The 20,070-nt window shown below is 54.1% G+C and overlaps 1 protein-coding gene across 1 annotated transcript in view; it reads left to right on the top strand.

Moving 5' to 3' along the window:
* Positions 1 to 20,070, top strand: part of Igf2r (insulin like growth factor 2 receptor) — a 97,542-nt gene that overhangs the window by 69,871 nt on the left and 7,601 nt on the right. The window contains exons 33-44 of the mRNA XM_076858065.2: positions 99 to 218; positions 474 to 730; positions 966 to 1,184; positions 4,555 to 4,704; positions 7,347 to 7,508; positions 8,646 to 8,853; positions 9,137 to 9,283; positions 10,251 to 10,485; positions 11,156 to 11,292; positions 15,985 to 16,099; positions 17,199 to 17,345; positions 17,993 to 18,180. Of these exons, the coding sequence (XP_076714180.2) occupies positions 99 to 218; positions 474 to 730; positions 966 to 1,184; positions 4,555 to 4,704; positions 7,347 to 7,508; positions 8,646 to 8,853; positions 9,137 to 9,283; positions 10,251 to 10,485; positions 11,156 to 11,292; positions 15,985 to 16,099; positions 17,199 to 17,345; positions 17,993 to 18,180 (2,085 nt within the window). The remainder of the gene's footprint in view (positions 1 to 98; positions 219 to 473; positions 731 to 965; positions 1,185 to 4,554; positions 4,705 to 7,346; positions 7,509 to 8,645; positions 8,854 to 9,136; positions 9,284 to 10,250; positions 10,486 to 11,155; positions 11,293 to 15,984; positions 16,100 to 17,198; positions 17,346 to 17,992; positions 18,181 to 20,070) is intronic.

Genomic DNA, 20,070 nt, shown 5'->3' with positions numbered 1-20,070 from the left:
TGACACCTGCACTGACGTGATCCGCATGAGCTTGCTGGAGACAGGCTCCCTGAGGCTGAGCTCCTTGGAGTCACTGTGTCCCTCCCCTTCCACTGCAGGACACCTCTTTGACCTGAGCTCTCTGAGTGGCAGAACTGGTTTCACGGCTGCCTACAGCGAGAAGGGGCTTGTCTACATGAGCATCTGTGGGGACAATGAAAACTGCGCTCCTGGTGTGGGTGAGTGCTACGGCCCCTCGAGTGTTGTCTCCCTTGTCTGGTTGTCCCCAGCCCAACTTCTGGCACTGGCAGTCACAAGGAGAGCCAAGACCCACACCGTCATCTCAGCAGTACTCAGGCCCGGGGGGCTGCATTGTGAAGCTCAGCACAGTGATGGCCAAAGACAGACTTAGTGACTTATGACTTTATGGAAAGGTCTCAGAAAACTTGGCCACTGACTCCCTGACTGTGCCTTCCTCCTCCTCCCACATGCAGGGGCTTGCTTCGGACAGACCAGGATCAGCGTGGGCAAGGCCAGCAAGAAGCTGACCTACGTGGACCAGGTGCTGCAGCTGGTGTACGAGGATGGGTCCCCATGTCCCTCCAAGTCTGGCCTGAGCTATAAGAGTGTCATCAGCTTTGTGTGCAGGCCTGAGGCTGGGCCCACAAACAGGCCCATGCTCATTTCCCTGGACAAACAGACGTGCACCCTCTTCTTCTCCTGGCACACTCCCCTGGCCTGCGAGCAAGCGGTGAGTCCAGGACGGGGAGCCCATGTCTGACACCGGCCCCCCCAGCTGCTGCACCTCCCTCGCCCCCCCACCAAGTACTGGTGGCCTTGACCACTCCCACCCGGTGCTACAGAGTGAAGCACCGGGACCCTCTGCCTGCCCTGTGCTCCTGTGGTTCAGCTCTGGAATCCTTACCGTGGGAGCCTTAGGAAATCTTCCCCTGTAGAACCGACGTGCGCTCTTTCCTGTTGAACAGACAGAGTGTTCCGTGAGGAACGGAAGCTCCATTATCGACTTGTCCCCGCTCATCCACCGCACTGGTGGTTACGAGGCCTACGACGAGAGTGAGGATGACACCTCCGACACCAACCCGGACTTCTACATCAACATTTGCCAGCCGCTGAATCCGATGCACGGGGTGCCCTGTCCCGCAGGGTCTGCGGTGTGCAAAGTTCCAGTCAGTGGCCCCCCGATAGTGAGTATGGAGCATTCAGGTGGCGAGGGTCTTTGTGGGACTATTGGCAGAAACCTTTGTGTTGTGCTTCTTGCCTTTGGGGGTGAGTTAGTCAGGCAAAGTGGAGAAATGAGCTGGGCTATGTGTTCTGGGTAAAGTGAAGGGTTTGGGTGTTGAATGATCAGCCTGGAATGGTAGCCAGACAGTCATTAATCTGAGTAAGAAAATGTGAACCTATATGTATAGGTAGACTTTGGTGGTGTTCTAGGAGTCTCAGGGTACCCTGATCAGGTAGGTACCAGGGATTGAACCTAGGGACACTTAACCACTGAGCCACATCCCCAGCCCTTTTTAAATTTTCATTTTGAGTCAGGGTCTCCTTAGGTGCCTAACAGTCTAAGTTGCTGAGGTTGGCTTTGAACTTATGATCCTCCTCTGTCAGCCTCTCAAGTTGCTGGGATTAAAGGTGTGCACCACCTATAATCTTCAGTGGTAAGAAGGAACACTGGCATAGATTGGTTTCTTAGTCTGAAATACCTATGTAATGAAAATGCTTGTGAAATATGGGCACTTTTTTTTTTGTAGCAAGTTTTAAACAAGAGCAAGAGTGCAGTTGCTAACAACAACTCTTCAAAGTGTTGGTTTACACTTGTACCTTTTACTATAGGTTTGGATTTTTAAAAAATTATACGAGTTATATTCATATTTTGTCAAATTCTTGGGGTGATTTTGTGCGGCAAAATAACCTGGCGGGGGGTGACGAGCAACTTGTGTAGATTGATACAGCAGGAGTGGGAGCCGTTTATTGTAGGACAGGAGGGGTATATATACATTCCACATAGCTTATCTTAATTAACATAAACTAGATACAGCAGTCAACCAATAAGGAATCTCCACAGTTAATGGCTCGCTGGAGTTACTTCACAAACCACTCCCTCTGGCAAAATGCCAGGCGCCATCTTGACTTGTTTATAGACCCTAATAATTCCCCCTTTTGTTTAATTTAAATAACGACCATAGTGGTTTTTACATAAGCACCATAAATAATCTGCTACAAGCAGAAGGGGAGGATACAAAATGCCACAATACCAAGCCAATTGATGGCTCCATGCAATGACACCGTTAGCAAAGATACCGAGTTACAATTTGTTGTAGATTACAGTTTGTTGTCTCAGTCCAGGTAAAGCAGTGTCTCAATAGATTAACTCACAGTCCAGGTAAATCACAGTCCAGGTAAGTTCTGCAGGCAGCTAGCTTGATCCGAAGTCTCGTCTGGTTCTCAGCAACACTGGAAATTCTTCCACCCTCGTCCTCACCGGCACTGGGATGAAGGCAGGAACTCCAGCAATGATGTTAAAGAAAATCCTGTAGTATTCCAACAGGCGCTAAGAAAACAACCTTTTGAACAATTTCCTACATTATCTCAAGGTTTTTTACATTTGAAATAAGCCTTAATAGTGCTCATTACTCATTAGCTTCCAGGTGTGGGAGAACCATTGTAGTTAGTGGCCTTGGAAAGGATCAAACTGGGGCTGTCTTCCAACTGCAGCATCCTGGGCAGCCCCAGATGACCCCGGGACTCTCCCGGGACTTAAACTGCTTCTGGGCACAGGGAGAAAGAGCCTGCGAGACTGCCTCTGGGTCAGGTTTGGATTTGGGCGTCCGGCTCCCTGGGCCAGGGGTGGGGAAGAATCCTTGCGGCGCCATGACCAGCTCGTGCACGTGGCAGCCACCATGCCGATTCACGCACCCTCCGGTAACGAAAAGTATTCAGTAATAGCCTTTTTTTTTTTTTAAGTAATTGGTTTTCCATTATTGTGCTTCAGGAACTTTTAGAGAGAGAGAGAGAGAGAATTTTTTTAAATTTATTTTTTAGTTTTCAGCGGACACAACATCTTTTTTTGTATGTGGTGCTGAGGATCGAACCTGGGCCGCATGTGTGCCAGGCGAGCGCGCTACCGCTTGAGCCACATCCGCAGCCCCAAGTGATAGCCTTTTGCTGCAACTTTTTTCCTGATAATCCTTCCTCCTCTGAACTTTCTTCTTTCTGACTAGAGTTCCTGGGCTTCCATCGACACATGCCCTAACTATTCTTGGTTCCACTGGGGTGCCTAATTGTAATTGTTAGGGTCTGTAAACAAGTCAAGATGGCGCCTGGCATTTTGCCAGAGGAGTGGCTTGTGAAGTAACGCCAGTGAGCCATTAAGTGTGGAGATTCCTTATTGGTTGACTGCTGTATCTAGTTTATGTTAATTAAGATATGCTGTGTGGAATGTATATATACCCCTCCTGTCCTACAATAAACCGCTCCCACTCCTGCTGTATCAATCTACACAAGTTGCTCGTCACCCCCCCACCCCCGCAGGTTATTTTGCTGCAACCGGATTGTGGCAATTTTGTACTTGAAATGTATTTCAAAAGTTCTCTGTTTCTGTACTTGTTCTGTGTCTGAGTGCTCCCAAGGGTAAACCCTATGGTAAGATGTCTAGATATGGGTTTTAGAGAGATAGGTAGGATACTGTTTGTACCTTTGATGCAGAGGACGCTGAAGTGGTCTGTGGTACAGGCTACAGCCGTGAGCAACAGGGCAGGTGAGGGAGCTTCAGTTGTGAGTCAATTTTTGAGACATCTGGCCTGCTGAATTCTCCTGCTTGGCCATCCTTCCTCAGATTTCTAAATGTTGTCCTGACTTTCTTTAACTGAAGAAGGTGTTGTGTCAGTCATGTAGTCCAAACATGCTCCATGGTGATGAATGAATAGCAGCCAAAAACCAAATCACAGGGAAGAAACACGTGTGCAGTATATGCGTGTTCCCACACACGCTCATGCATGTTCGCTCATGCACATGTCCACATATTCATGACATGTCCCTTTCCTGGCCATTCACTCTTCTTTCATTCGTTGTTTATTCATTTAGAAATTCTAATTGAGCAGCTATTGTGTGTCTGTGGCTGCACTGAGCAATAAAAATTGGTGAACCAATTTGTCCCCTCTTTTGAGGACCTGCCCAGTGGGTACTGTTGAGCTGAGGGAATGGGTAGGTCCAGGGCAACATGGGGGTGGTGGGGTGGGTGTAGCTTGGGCTCCCACCTCCATCATCAGGTAGGGAGGACCTTGAGATGGCCGGAGACAGGAAACCCAGTTACTTAGACTCTGAAAATTGGCTGATAGAAAACACCTCTCGTTCCTGAACAGATGACCTTGTCATACGGGGCTTCCCTGGGTCTCTGTGCAGATTCCCACTTGGCATGGCCTTGACCCAGTGCCTTTAGGTGCTGTTGGTTTTCAGAATCGGTGAAGTGTGAGTTTCACAGTTCTGTATTAGCTCTCATTCCACTAACCTTGGAACAACTAATTTCCTGAAGTACTGTTCATTCTCTCCTTTGTTTAGGATATTGGCCGGGTCACAGGCCCTCCGATCCTCAATCCAGTGGCCAATGAAATTTACCTAAATTTTGAAAGCAGCACTCCATGCCTAGCGGACAGGCATTTCAACTACACTTCGCTCATTGCCTTCCACTGCAAGAGAGGCGTCAGCATGGTAGGTGGCCGCCAGTCAGTCTAGATGCTTAAGTTTGGTTGGCGAGCCAGGCTAGATAACTGTGAAGCACGTTTCAGGTCAAAGGGTACGAAACACCTGCCTTGGGTAACGAGCTCAGTGTGCATCTGGGTCTGAAGAATGAGTGCCTTCATCCTGCATGAAGGCCTGTTGAGATTCAAAAACTTGTGACCTTTGAGTGTAGAAATGGCACCCAGCATTGGCTACATGTATTTAAGGTTTTTTAAACTGACTTCCTTCTTATAGGGAGGTCAGACTTTTGGGCATCATTTGGAACTTAGTCTAAATTCAAAGGTCAGCAAAGAACAAAAGCACAGCTTTGGTGAAGTAGTGCGTTTGACTTTAGGAAGTTATTGACCTTTCTGGTGCTTTTTAAGAATGAGACCAACTTCCATTACAATGAGAACTGTTCTGTGATGAAGAATTTGTGTCTGCTGGTTGGTTCTCTTGAGTCCTCCACCCCAGTGTGAAAGGAGTCAAAACGGGAGGGTCCAGCTCCTGTGTCTCAGTGACTAGAGTGGCTCTGTGGAGGCAGAGCAGGTCCAGCTACTGCTCCTACGGGCAGCTCTTCCTGGGTAGCACAGCCTCAGCCCTGGTCTGTGCTTCTGAGGTCCTTGAAGCTCTGAAAACTTGTCACCCCTTTGGTAATGAGTACTGAAGCTTCTTATGATCTTTTTTTGTCCCATCTATTGTGAAAATTCACACGTCCTGCTACAGAAATATCGATGAGCTTAATCACAGGGTTTGGGGGTTGTGCTATGTGATGGAAATAACAAATCCTGCATTGCTTCTGAGAATCCTAAACGCCATGGGTCCCCAGGCTCATCTCACCCTGAGGGGTGCAGGTGATGAATTATGGTCTCAATAAAGGTGATCCTGGCATCTTAGCTAGAGCAGGTTTGATGGGAAGGTCACTGTGCTGGATATGGATGTGCTGACAGTGGCAGGAAGTGACCTGGTGGCCCCCGGCACGAGGAAAGTACAGTTGTTGGGGGAAACTCCCATTGCTGCCCCTGACTGCTCTGTGCAGAGGCCCAGGGAACCTCCCAGCTCTCAGCTGTCCCTGTGCATGAGTCCCGAGGGTGTGACACGGTGCTGAGTTACCAAGAAGCAGGGAGCTGCCCCCTCGTGAGCATATCTGCATGCTTGTGGGTGTCTGCACTGCTTCAAACACTCAGCATATGGCAGGTGGACAGAGCCTCTGTCACTCGGCCCTTATTCCCTCCTTGGTCACAGACCCTCTCTTCAGGGGAGTCAGATTGCCGCAGTCTGGCTGGGCACAATTCAGGAGCCACTTGTCAAAAGAAACGAACTTTATTTTTAGAACCACACATGCCAAACAAAACAGCTCCTCAGGAAAAACCCTCGGAGCCCAACTGCCACCACCGGCTTCCCACAAGCCTCTCTCACAACCATAAGCCTCTCCACCTCCCACAATCCTCCTGCTCTTGAGGCCGATTGGCTGGGTCACATGGGCGGAGCCAAAAAAGTCCCCCAATGAGCAGCTCCATGGTCTGAAAGGGCAGGCAAACAGCCCAATGAGCATCACTGCAGAGGAGCCAATCAGCTAGATGTTGCTGGGACCGCTGTGAGCCAATCATCAGCTTGCAGTCTGAAAGGGCGGGGAAACTGCCCAGTGAGCATCACCGCAGAGGAGCCAATCAGCTAGAAAGAAGTTGCTGGGGCTGCTGTGAGCCAATCATCAGCTGGCAGCTGGAAGTTTGCTGGGGCCCCTTTGGCTGTGGCTCTCAACATCCAGAGCCTCTGTCACTCAGCCCTTATTCCCTCCTTGGTCACAGACCCCCTCTTCAGGGGAGTCAGATTATCTCACACAAGCAGATAAGCCGGAACTGTCCTTGGCTTTAAGCCGGCATCAGGTGGAATTTGGTGGAATTAGGGGATGTGATTTAGGAATTCCCAGAGCCTCTGCCCTGTGAGAGTGGACATGTTCACTTGATTTTAGAAATGGCATCTCATGCTGAGTGTGTCCAGTTTTGGAAGGATTCTGAGTAGACTTTCTTCCCTGTAGTTTCTATCTTTAGTGGAAGTACTTTTCCATTTGAATCGTAGGAAAAGAGGTTTTCTGTGGCAGTGGCTGGTGGAGCTCCCAGCTACGTCATCTGTTTCTGCTGCTCTAAGGGAAGAATAAACGGGCAGGTTCAAAGTACTTGGCCTGTGGGATGTCTGGCCGCATGGTGCCTTGCCCCTCCCTGGTCACATGCATCCCCAGCGTCTGGACACTCGCCCCTCCTCAGCAGTGGTGATGTCACCCTCACAGACTTGTCTCTGGATGTTGAAAGACACCCTTTCTCCTATGAACCATGGTGCGGCACGTCCCCCACTCTCCTCTGTCTCTAAGCAGGGAGTGACAACCTGCAGCTAGCAAGGGTGTTATAGGGCTGTGTGAGCAGTCAGAGGTGCCAGCCTGCACCCCAGGACTGTGTTGGTCCTGCTTGGTGTTCCCTGGGGAGCTGCCCCTATGGGTCACAGGTCCCCATTGATCCCTGCAATTGTGGCTGCAGCCCTGCCCTCCTGGGCACCTGGTAGGGGTTCAGGGAGTGCAGCGTGTGGCTGCCATGCTTGGGCCCTGTGGTCTTTAAGACCTGTGCTTTTCCTGACCACAGGGAACTCCTAAGCTGATAAGGACCAGCGAGTGTGACTTTGTGTTTGAGTGGGAGACCCCGATCGTCTGTCCGGACGAGGTGAAGACAGAGGGCTGCGCCCTGACGGACGAGCAGTTGCTCTACAGCTTCAACCTTTCCAGCCTCTCCAGGAGCACCTTCAAGGTAAACAGCTCTTCCACAGCCTGGCCGCCTCTCGTCCCGCCTGGTGGCTCCACCCTGACAGTGCCTGGCGTGTGCAGCTCCGTGTGGGGCGTCCAGGCTCAGCGCGGCAGGAAGGCGGCCGGAGTGTTGGCTAACGGGCACGGCCGGCGCTGGGTTGCAGCTTGTAGGTTGGAGGGTTTCTGAGCTTCACGAGGATCAAATGACTCTGTGAGGCAGGCGATGAGACCCTGTCACAGATGGAGAACAGATGAGGCATCTTGGGACATGCAGGGGACCACACGTCCATGGGGCAGGGTCAGATCTAGCTTGGCTGGCAGAAATCCAGAAGGAATTGCTCTTCGTCAGCCTGGCTTTTCGTCACAGAGGCAGCTGTCTTCCGGCCAATGGTGTGACGTCAGGAAGAATCTGGCAGCTGCCCCCGTGTGAGAAGAACTTGGTGTGCAGCTCCCTGTGCTGGAGCCCCCGTCCTGTGTGTCTGCACATCGGCCATCAGTGAGGCCTCTGTCACTGCCAGCATAGCTGCTAGACCTCTTAGCTGAGTCCGTCTAGGGTGTGGGCTAGGCTACAGGGCCGCTCCTGCCTCAGCCTGGCAGCCAGAGAGTGGCTAGCCCTTGTGTCCCTGCTGGAACCAGTACCCTGGTTCCTGGGGCACAGCCTCGGGTGTGTGGCAGGGGGATCCTGGGAGGACAGAGTGGGCGAGGAGAGCAAGTGGACGTTTTCATGTGGAGCATCTGCTGGGCTCCTTGACTCAGTGTCCCAAGTGAGGGGTGCCTGCTTCAGAAAGCAGGACGAGCCTGGGGTCTCATAGCGGGCCCCTCTCTTCTGGGCCCAGTTGAGGACAGGTTAGCAGCCACATTGGGCCCCCACAGTCCCGGGGAGAAGCAAGAGAAAGGAAGACGGCCTGGGCTGGAGGGGCGGTACCTTGTGGTGGCCACTCGGAGGTGCCTGGAGAACCCCAGGACATTCCTGGTTGCCCTGCGGGTGGCCCAGGGCCTGGAGAGAAGGCGAATGCACGGTGGCCCTGAGGCACCTGGAGGTAGCTTGTGGCCACCACTGCCCAAGCTGTAGTGATGCTTCTAACTTGGAGTCCCAGGTGCTGCCTGCAGTCACAGCCACGTGTGCCGTCTGTCCTTGCAGGTGACGCGAGGGTCGCGCACGTATAGCGTGGGGGTGTGCACCGCGGCAGCCGGCCCGGAACAGGGTGGCTGCAAGGACGGTGGCGTCTGCCTGCTGTCCGGGAGCAAGGGGGCGTCCTTTGGTCGGCTGGCATCAATGCAGCTGGATTACAGGCACCAGGACGAAGCGGTCATTCTAAGTTACGTGAATGGCGACACTTGTCCTCCAGGTAAATTTTAAATCCCTAGTAAGTGTGAAAGTAGGCTTAGCAGCGGGAACAACCCGAGGAGTGAGCTTTAAGCCCTGTGAGTGCTAGAATCTTGGGCTTGAACTGGACGGGTCACGTGGCTTCCTTGGGCGTAAAGGCTCCTGCCACGATGCGCTCATCCCGTCAGGTGCCCTTCGGGTCCTAGGTGGCTTGGGCGGATGCTCCCTTAGGTCTTTTTCCGGGGTATCCTTGGGTGGCTGCCGTCACTGAGCCTGGGTCTTTTGGATGTTCTTCTTCATTCCAGAAACTGAGGCGGGCGACCCCTGCGTCTTCCCCTTCAAGTTCAACGGGAAGAGCTACGAGGAGTGTGTACTGGAGGGTCGGGCGAGGCTTTGGTGCAGCACCACCGCCGACTATGACCGGGACCACGAGTGGGGCTTCTGCAGGCAGAGTGAGTGGCGGCGCGGCCTTGGTCCTGTCGGGCTCTGTTCAGCCCAAGCTTGGTGGGCGTGCGGGTGGCCGGGGCATCGTCCTGCCGTATGCATCTCTTTCCCTTCTTAGGACTGTTGCCCACAGGAAACTCTGTAGTTGCTCTGGGTTGAGATGAGCTGGGCCCTCCCTGGCCTGGGGACTCATGTCCACTGCAGTGCTCAGCCCTGGAGGTTGAGAGTCATCCCCAGCAGAATCACTGCCTGTCACGGGTCAGGGTGGCTGGCGAATTCAGGAGAAGCAAGGGGCTCATGGTGGTCTTTTGTCTGTGTGGCACACACGGGGTTCAGTGGCTGGGAGGGGCCGGGGCCTCGGGGCAGTATTTAGGGCCCTTGCTCCTGTGAAGCCTGGTGCCCCCTGTTGTGATGGGAGTGTCCAGGAAGAGCGAGAGGAGGTCACTGTGTGAAGATCTGTCGTTCTGGTAAATGATCAGGACATGTTAGGAGCTTAGGTGTGAGTTCACGAGGGACACTGTGCTTCTGCTGCTGGTTTTGATGGAACACCAGTTACTCCTGGTCCCTGATGACCCTGAACTTTTAGGAGTGGCGGGTATTTTTTATTGCCTGGATATTTTGTGTTCATCGCTGTGGAATCAGGTGCTGAAGCTCAGTGAGGACCTGGGTTAGTGCCGTGGGGCCTGCGGGGCCAGGTCTGCCCGGACTGGGATCTGCACGAGAGAAACAGACAAGGAGTGCCTTAGCTACATCTCGGGGACAGCCCGGTGACAGGAGTTGGGAGGAGCTAGGCGAGGGTGAGCTGTGGGTGAGGGACCGCCCGGTGACAGGAGAGTCAGGAGGAGCCTGGCGAGGGCAGGGCTGCATCTGGGGGACAGCCCCGTGACAGGAGAGTTGGGAGGAGCCTGGCGAGGGGGCGTTGGGCGCCCGGGGACAGCCAGACGGGAGAGTCGGGACACGCCTACTGCTCCCTAGCCAACAGCCACCGGACATCTGCGATCATATTTAAGTGTGACGAAGACGAGGACATCGGGAGGCCACAGGTCTTCAGTGAAGCCCGTGGGTGTGAGGTGACGTTTGAGTGGAAGACGAAGGTCGTGTGCCCGCCCCGGAAGATGGAGTGCAAGTTCATTCAGAAGCACAAGACCTATGACCTACGGCTGCTCTCCTCCCTCACTGGGTCCTGGTTCTTCGTCCACGAAGGAACCTCGTGAGTACCCTCCGCACACAGGTGGGAGCTTAGGGTCCCTCCGTGGTTGCTGGCTCATCGTGGTTCACCCCAGACTGCAAAGTCACGTACGCGTGGTGCTGATGGTGCCTGTCACTATGATTGTGCTCCTGGAGGCAGCCCAGAATGTCACCTGTGCCTACCGAGTGGCTGTGCAGTCAGAGGAGCGGAGGTGGGTGAGCAGAGATGACCCCTCAGACCCAAAAGCTGGGCTGGCTGAACAGGTCGGCTTGCCCCTTGCTGGACGGGCCACCTGCTGCTGAGTGTGGGCGGGGGGTGGACTTTCTCAGTTCTCTGGCAAGAGCTCCCTAGGCTTTGCCTCTGCCGGCTTGGTTCATTGTCCTGACCGTGCCCTGTGGGGCTGCCCTCTGCTCTCCAGGGCCTCACCGCAGGGCAGGCCGTGAGCTGGAGGAGGAAGTAGCATGAAGGATGGTGGGCGACTTGCCAGGATTGGAGCACTGCCCGTGCCCCGCAGGCTCCTCGCTGTGCCCCGTGTTGGTCTGCAGCAGGTGTGGCGTGGGCCACTCCCTTCCTCAGCCCTCCTCGCTCTGTGGCTCGTGGGCCTGGAAGAGCTGTGTCCGATTCTCCTCCAGCAAGGAGGTGGAGCCAGGGTGGAGACCTCCCTGCTCACCCCTCCTTTGTCTTGCTGTAGGTACTTCATAAATCTGTGCCAGAGAGTATACAAGGGGCCACTGGACTGCTCGGAAAGAGCCAGCATCTGCAAGAAGAGTGCGTCTGGTCAAGTGCAGGTCTTGGGACTCGTCCACACGCAAAGGCTGGATGTCATAGGTGAGGCTCCGAGTCCCCGTCTTGCTTGGTTCCAGGGCCTGGACTGGATGACGGAGCTATCCTGTGGTGGGGAGGGTACAGGACCGTGGCGGGAGCGTCCTGTGGTGATTTCCGTCTCTGAAATTTTGGCAGTTCCTGGAACGTGGAGGTCTGTGCAGTTTGTATTCCCTGAGACTGCAGGTCCAGACTGAGGGTCCAGTTCCTCTCAAGGTTGTGTTCCACTCATGGTTCTGTTTCGGAGGGCAGATAGTGGCATGAGGACTTAGTGGAGATAGTTCAGGGTACATTTTCTTGATGATTTGGAAAATAGATGGTTTTAATGGCTTCGACAGACAGTTCATTGTGCAGTTGGTTGCTCAGTTGGTGGTTCTTCCCTGATGGAAGGAGGTGACTGGGTTTGCTAGAGGCACCACCTGTGCCTGTGAGGCTCCAGTGGGGTTCTGGGGCTCGTGTTGATTAAGCTACAGGATGACTAAGTGAGCTTGAGATGTGGAAATGGAGAAAGAGAATTCTGAGGAAATAACTAACCTTTGGTAAAAATCAAACCGAGGCTCTGCAGGTTGCAGCCGAGGGAGAAGCCAAACCCCCCGAAATCACCCTCCACTGTTGCTGCACTGCTCCAGAAGGGGCTGTGAGCCAGAGTTTCCAACACAGACTTTGGGGAACGCATTCAGACCATAGGGTTCTGCCCCCAGCTTCATGTCCCCTCGCGTGAAGTACATTTGTTCCAGCCCAGTGTTGCAATGGGCAAAGGTGTGACTTACGCAGGCCAGTGGGAGAAACAAAGAATGTCCACGTGCTTCTGCCCTAGTGAATGCTTTATTCACTCAAATCACGTAATACAACTTAACTGTATAGGTTCTTAATCAAGAAAATGATAATCCTTAATGCTAGGCACTGCAGGACACATGATCAATTCACAGAAACAATTCCAGATTAATGAATTCACAGCAAACAGTTCTGGATTAATTAATTCTAAGCACTGCAAACACACTTAATCATGCCAGGCTCATGACAGACAGTCCCTCTGCATGCTGAGTTCAAATGTCAGATCAAAAGTCTCAAGGGTTAGGCTTGAAGTCCAGCAGGTGTGCACTCACTCAGACCATGGCAGGCTTCTCCAGAGGTGGAGCTGACGGCCGGCTGAGGAGAGGGTCAGTTGAGGAGAGGGTTGTAGGGAGACTCACCAGGGACAAGATGTGGCTGTAGAGTTTTGAGAGCGGTGAGGAAGATGCAGAGGATCAGCAAACGATGACAAGTGTTGGGATGTCGGTCCAGGTCCTTATCAGGCTCTCAGCGGGAGGGCGTCAGTATCCACTGGCTGAATGTCTGTTCATTTGCTCCATTATTTATACCAAATTTGGGGGCTTTTAACGTCCTCCCCGCTTCAGTCCTTATCAGCTGCCACCAGATCTCCCAGTGACATCATTTTCCCTGGGGTTAGGACATCCGGGAGTTTCTTGGGTTCAGGCCTGAGGCCATCCTCATACCCAGTAACCTCAAAAGTTTGTCCTGTCACCAATCTAGAAGTTCAGAGTCCATTTTCATCTAAATTGTACGTGGCCGAGCTCGGGACACAGTCCATCCTGAGGCAAACGACCCTCTGGCTGGAAGCCTGGGGAATCAAAGCCCGTTGTGTGTTTACAGAATCTAGCGCAGAGATGGGCAGAGCATAGACCTTGTATCACCAAAGGGGTAGCAGGCCCCAACCCAGAGCAGGGAACCTCACATCTGAAGGCTCCAGCTTGATCTTCCCTCCCTGTGCCCACTCCTGGGCACCCTGGGACCAAGTGGCTGCCAGGTCCAGGGCCAGCCCCGCCCCTCAGCCTTGCTGGCTGGTTGCAGCCTGGAGCTCTTCCAGGCCTGTGTTGCGTGTCGGGGCTCCGCACTCCTGTGGCCTTGAGGCTGTTCGGTTCACACAGTTCCACTAGGCCTTGTCCTGCTGGGCCCCGTGCGGTGCTCCTGTGTTGGGCGGTGCTCCTGTGTCGGGCGTCTGCCTGGCCCCCAGCTGTCTGGCTCAGCCTTTGGTGTCTAGGTGGAGGCCACTGAGGCCCGTGTACAGCAGGATTCAGCTGGGCTGCACTGGGCTGCCAAGAGTACAGTGGGATGCAGGGGACACCCCAGGGGTACGGGGCCCAGGCAGTGAAGGCTGAGCTCCTGAGGGCGCCTCTGGGACTTGCCTTCAAGGTCTCCTTTGCCTTGAAGTCTCTGAAATGCCTTTGGGTGTCCTTTCGCCTGGGTGCACACGGCACCGCTTCCTCCCATCCACGGGAATCTGCCCGGGGGGACATGTGGCCGGCCTGGTGTACTCTCTGGAACCTGCCTTTCATTCTCTAGCGGGCCAGGGTGGCAGTTTTCAAAGGTTTTCTTTCTGTTTCCCTCTCAACTCTGTCTGCATGTCGTTTCCCACCTCTCCTTGACTGGGAGCAGCGGGGTGGCCCGTGGCACCGCAGCACCTGGCTGCGCTGTGCTCTGTGCCAGGCCGCTGGCTTGCTGCTCTCAAACCCTGCCTTCCTTAAAGCCCTAGGACTCAGCAGTGCTGAGTCAAGGATGTGACAAGGATGGCCTTGCCCCAAGGGTGGCTTCCTGCTGCCGCACCCCTTGGTGCCTGGCACCTGTCCCTCAGTCCCTGGGGACGGGGGCTGTGCTATCCTGCCCCCTGCCTCCCAGTCGCCCACGGTTTCCCAGCCTGCTCCTGCACATTCTCCCAGCCTCCCCGGGTCACGCGGCCCAGGTGCATTATGGCAGCACCCGCTCTCAGGACCAGTGTTCTGCCTGTCCATTTGTGCTGCTATCACAGAACACCTGGATTGAGGTGATTTTTAATAAGCAGGGATTTGTTTTTCACAGTTCTGATAACTGGAAATCCAAGGTCAGGGAGCTGGTATCTGGCGAGGGCCTTCCTGCGACACCATCCCCAGGGAAAAGGGCAGAAAAGGTGGCGGGAAGGGGGAAGGGGCCGAGCTCCTCCTTCCTCGGGACCCCTCTCCCATGACAACGGCCTAGTCGCCTGTTGAACGCTCCACCTCTTGGCACTGCCACACTGGGGCTAAACTTCCAACACATGAGCTTTGGGGTCACGTCCACATAGCAGTTCTCCACCATGTGGGGTGGAGCATAAACCAGGTCACAGGGACGACCTGGGTGAAGGTTGCGTGTGTCACCGGATGCGGCAGTCTGGCTGGGCACAAAATCACGAGCCACTCACAGCTTTGTAGATTCAAACAGCAATTCTTTATTCCCGATCTCACACCGGCCTTCTACAAACACGTTCTGGGGAAATCCACGTTCTCTGCCCAAATCCACACCTCCACTGGGCTTCTGTCTCCCAAAAAATACTGTCTGAATCCCGTGAGAACTCAAGGGGAACTCAGGCAGCAGGATACGCCCTATTCCCAGCAGGAATAACCTTCCTAAACCGGAAAGCCCTAAACCCGGATCCGCCCTGGTCCTTGAGCAAGGTCACCTTACATGCAATGTCACTGCAAAATGTCCTATTTCCACGAGTCCTTCCACTAAGCAACATGGGGTACGCTGGCAAGGAAATTGTCATACCTACTTGGCTAATGGCTCCCAGCAACCGGGTAGCGTGTGGCATCTGAACTGTGTGACTCAAGCCTGTGCTTCTTCTGTTTCTCTCTCAACTCTGTCTTCACATCGTTTCGCTCACTGGAAATAGAGAACACCCATTTCCTGGGAATCCTGAGTTTTTCCTTAGAGCAGTGGAAATTTTCTACCAAAATTTTTTGTTCAGAAACCCAATATTTAAAACAAACTGAACTGGAGCAGCTCTGAATTTGGTGCATGGCTGAGAACTGAGCCATCTCACCTCCCATCCGCAATTCGTCCCTGCTGCCTTGGCCTCTGCCTTTTGGGGGCCAGGTCATTTCGCCCGTGTGCTCCTGTGCGTGTGGGGTCTGTGGCTCTCAGACATGGCCCTCCGTAAGACGTGCTCCTGCCTTGTGGTGTCGTGTGTCTGCTAAGCCAGGCCAGGCCCGGCCCTGGCTGCTTGCAGGACAACAGCAGTGGTACTGCTGCAGTGACCTGGCCACAGCACGTGGGTTGGCACTTGGTTGCCACGCCACCCAGGATCTTTGCCACTTAAGAGTATATGCCCATTTTTCTCTTTGATTCTGGAAGTTACAAGGCTTATTCATTAATTTTCCCTCTAATGCCACGTTCAAAGGTAGAGCTTGACTTAATCCAAAAAACCAGAGTTGCTCTCTGGGTTAGTTTTCTCCCGCTGACCCTTGCTCTGTTGTTGCGAAGAGGCTCAGATGAGGGGCCAGGCAGGAAGGCTCTAGAGTGGCGCTGAACTTGTGTGGGTAGCAATGGTCACTGCTGTTTCCTAAGGTCCTACCTGGGGTTCCCATGGTGGAGCGCTTGCCCTGCACCCAGATTCCTGAATCACATGCGTTGGGAGAGTGTTTCCATTCTGAGGTGTGATGGAGGCCCACAGGTCAGCATTCCAACATGGAGCCTGTGAGTGAAGGATGTGAGTCGGAGGCCAGGTCTGTGGCTGTGGCGATAGTGGTGCAGGCCAGGCGGCCGCCCTGCATGACAGTGCTGAGAGCAGGTGGATAACCCTCTGTGGAGCTGCACACGTGTTTTGTTCTTGCCCCGAAAGTAGGTGTGATCTCTGACATTGAGGCTTTTCCAGTGCACTCAACTAATGTCATTTTCCTGTTTCAGATGACAAAGTTGTTGTCACTTACTCAAAAGGCTATCGCTGTGGTGAAAATAAGACTGCATCCTCTGTGATAGAGCTGACCTGTGCAAAGACAGTGGGCAGGCCTGCATTCAAGAGGTGAGGAGAGGGGGCTCGGTGGGATCGCAGAGAGCTCTCTGGTTTCCATGTGGGGGTTTGGCATACACACTCGGGCCAGAGGATTCAGGTTGTCGGTGTGGGGAGGGGCTGGCTCTTGAGACTTGGGGCCAAGGGACCAGGGCTGCCCTCCATGGGAGGGAGTCCCAGGTGGAATGCTGACACACAGTTACAGACCAGTGCGATTTCTCTGGCCTCACTGTCCTGAGAAAATATGCTCCTGCTCTGGGTTTATTGCTGTGTGAGCCAGCTGAGCAGTAGGTAACTGGCCACTCTCTTTAAATGTCAAAGTAGAACCAACGGGCCTGGATGGTACCACTCAGCTGCTAGAGCAATGGGACCAGCAAACACCTGGGGTGTTCTTAGACCGTCTTAGAATTCCCCAGGAAGCAGTGTGTGGTGCTAAGAGTTTGGCCAACAGGGGGAGCATGTGAGCTGCTGTCTGGGAAGAAGCCTGCAACTTCTGGACTCTGGGCTTGGAAAAGGGGAGTCCCAGACACTGTGGAAGGACTGCTCTTTTTTGGTAGCGGGGACTGCACCCAGGGCTCTTAACTGAGCTACATCCCCAGTCCTTTCATTTCTTATTTTGAGACAAGGTCTTGCTAAGTTGCTGAGGGTCTCGCTAAGTACTAAGGTCCGTCTTGAACTTGTGATCCTCCTGCCTCAGCCTCATGAGTACCTGGGATACAGATATGCACCTCTGAACCCAGCATCAAAGGACTTTTCAATATGTAAATCTGAGAAGTTTGTGAATTAGAAATTCTAAAGTCTACGAGCAGATTTTAAATGTTGAACTCTAAATGTTAAAGCCTTTGTATGGAATGCGTACCCGAGTTTCACATTACTGATATGCTATGCAGTCATCCTCCTTATTATGGTGCTGGGAAAAGGTGAATCAGCAACCTTCCTAGCCCCGTCCTGACCCCAGGATTGCTCAGTGTGGGGCCAGCAGGTGTCCTGGGAGGCCCAGCTGCAGTCAGGGAGCCTCTGGGTCCAGGGCTCCTTCAGGGCCTCAGCAGGTTTCTGGTAGTTGTTTGTGTGTCTGGCCAGAGGGTGACCGGCGTTGATTTTCTCCCTCTAGGTTTGATATCGATAGCTGCACCTACTACTTCCGCTGGGACTCGCGGGCTGCCTGCGCTGTGAGGCCGCAGGAGGTGCAGATGGTGAACGGGACCCTCACCAACCCTGTGAATGGCAAGAGCTTCAGCCTTGGGGATATTTATTTTAAGTAAGTGAAACCGTTCCCTTCTGAGCATTAAAATGTACTCAAGCGTAAGTCAGCAGTTCCCTACCCAACAGGAGCCCTGTAAGATAAATAGGTCTGTGTGTCTCAGTTACGGTTGCTGAAGCGGTCATCATATTTCGCTTAAACCAAAGGAAAGCATTACTCAACTGTTAAGGTTCAGCGCTAAGATGGTGAATTCTCATGAGTGTAAAAATAAGGTCCCCCTCCTTTCTCACTTCCTGGGAAGCCTGGGGTCGAAGCCAAAACCCTCTGGAAGCCTTGGCTGAGCAGGAGTCTTCTGGGCTTACCAGTCTGTGGGGATGGAGGTCTGTTCAGCAGTGTCCCTGGGCTGCCGTGGGGTGCACTGGCCCTGGTGACCCGCCATGCTCACTGGCTGTACAGGGCAGCACTGGAGGTGGCATTGGAGAAGTGGCTCCTGCCAGAGTATGGACCCAGCGGGGCAGGACAATTAGATGGCAGATGGAAGTTGGTGCCCTAGTCGCTGCGGGGTCACGGAATTGCTGCCCTGGTTTGGAACAAGGAGACAGGAGGCATCCTGGATCCTGCAGCTCCTCTAGGGACTGGGGATCATGTGGTCATGTTTAAGTGTCCTCCCTGAGGGATTTCTGAGTCACTGTGTGTCTTCGAAGGTTGTTCAGTGCCTCTGGGGACATGAGAACCAACGGGGACAACTACCTGTATGAGATCCAGCTCTCTTCCATCACCGGCTCCACTAACCCCGCGTGCTCCGGAGCCAACATCTGCCAGGTCAAGCCCAATGATGAGCACTTCAGTAGGAAAGTGGGCACCTCCGACAGAACTAAGTACTACGTGCAAGGTACCACTGAGCTCCTGTTGGGCTCCATGCCGACGCCCGGGAGGGCCCAAACGTTCATCCCGAAACCGCCTCCAGTGGGAGTCTCAGATCAGTTTTAAGATAGAAACCTGGTTGGGTGCTGCATTTTTCAAAACAGATCCCAGGGTCCCCGCAGGACCTGAGCATCCTGGTGTGGGTGAAGCTCAGCTCAGCTAACACAGTGGGAACCAGGGCAGCCGGAGGGGCGGCCAGAGGCAGCAGCATCGCCTTTGACTTGGTTGTAGGCCTGGCACTGCCTTCTTAAGTAATCTGAGGACATTAGAGGGGAGCAGGAGGCCGCACATAGCACCTGAAGCATCCCAGGGAACAGCGGGAGGTGCCGCCAGCCTGAGCGTGAGAATGAGTGTGAGGAGAGGCCTTGTCCTGGTTGATCATGAGAGAGTGTTCTGGAGGGCAGTGTGTGTGATTTTGTTTAAACAATTCATGTTTCGCTCTATACCTTTTATATTTGACTTTTGAACCATCTGGATGTCTAAACTTTCAAAGTATGTTGGAAAGCCCAGCCTGCTCTGGGGTAAGGCTGAGAGAGCCCTGCCAGGGGGAGGCCGCCTGCCAGGTGGGTCCTAGAGGAAGCACCTGTCCAGTGCCCCAGTGCTAAGCATGTCGCTGGTGCAGTGCATAACCCGGGCGCCCTAGATGGCCGGGCGATACTGGCACTGGTTCCAGAGTGTGACAGGCCTTGGGCATCAGGAGCCATGCCGTGTGTCTGCTCGCAGCAGCTGCGGTCCCTGGGGAAAGGGAGGGGTGCACATGCTGCTGTGTGGGCTGGTGCTCAGCCAGCTCTGTCCCTCCCTCATCATCCTACAGTATAGAGTGAACGCCTCCCTTCTCCTTTCTTACACTTCCTTGACTCCTCCAGTACTTTGGGGTCAAATGTGAAGGTCACACTGTCTGGGTGTGCCTCTTGCGTCCCACATCCTCCGCGTAGGAAGAGCTGGGTTGATGTTGGTTGCCAGCTGTGGGATTGCATTGCAAGCCTTCGAGGTGCCCCCTTAGGCAGAGGAGGAGAGGCCAAGCCCCCTTCCTGTATGGCTCAAAGGACCTCCATCCTGCAGGCCTCTGGTCCCCCGCTCATGGCTCTGGCCATCTGTCCCCCATGAGCTCCGTGTCCTTCTGAAGCCTGGTGGCTTGATCTGTGCAGCTCCTTTGTTACTCCTCTGCCAGAGCCACCTCCATGCCTCCTCCTCAGGAAGCCGCCCTTCACGAGCCAGGGTTCCCGCCTCCTGGTGGGTCTGGGGGAGTGCTGTGCTGGTGAGAGAGCAGTCCCTCGTTCCCCACAGGGTCTGCTCTGGAATCCCAGCCCTCGGGGTTCTGTGTGCCGCGTGCTGTGTGTTGAACAGTCCCTTTCAGACTCCTCAGTGTTCCCCTTTCCTGCACCAGAAAGTGGCGTTGGAGTCCTGGTTCTTGAAGAAATGCATGTGAAATCTGCTCATTCGCTGCAGCAGGAAAGGGAGCCCGCGGAGCCTTGTCCTGTCTGGTTGAACAGGCAGGACCATCTGTTCAGTTCCTGCTTCAGCCCCCCTGCGTGGGGACACGGCCATTGGCAAGCTCAGGGGCTCCCAGACCTGCCCTCCCATTTTGTGATTTGACACAAGAGCTCACAGCACTCACTGGGCACGTTGGCCTCGTGCTCACGGCGTTTCAGCAGAGCCACAAGGGTGGCAAGCCACCGTGAGAAGACCCCACAGGCAGCATCCAGTCCACGGGGGTCAGAGGCCTGGGCCTTTGCTGCGATCCCCACACTAATGCGTGGCACCCTGGTATCCAGAACCTCTGTGGGGCTCCTGGGGGTAGGCATGGTTGCTAGGTTGGTCTCAGTCACCAGGTGGACAGGTGGGGCCTGACCAGTCC

Source organism: Callospermophilus lateralis, chromosome 6, assembly GCF_048772815.1.
Source record: "Callospermophilus lateralis isolate mCalLat2 chromosome 6, mCalLat2.hap1, whole genome shotgun sequence".
In the NCBI taxonomy this organism is placed as follows: domain Eukaryota; kingdom Metazoa; phylum Chordata; class Mammalia; order Rodentia; family Sciuridae; genus Callospermophilus; species Callospermophilus lateralis.
Note: the sequence above shows the minus strand (reverse complement) of the source record. Positions and strands in the feature narration are given on the sequence as shown.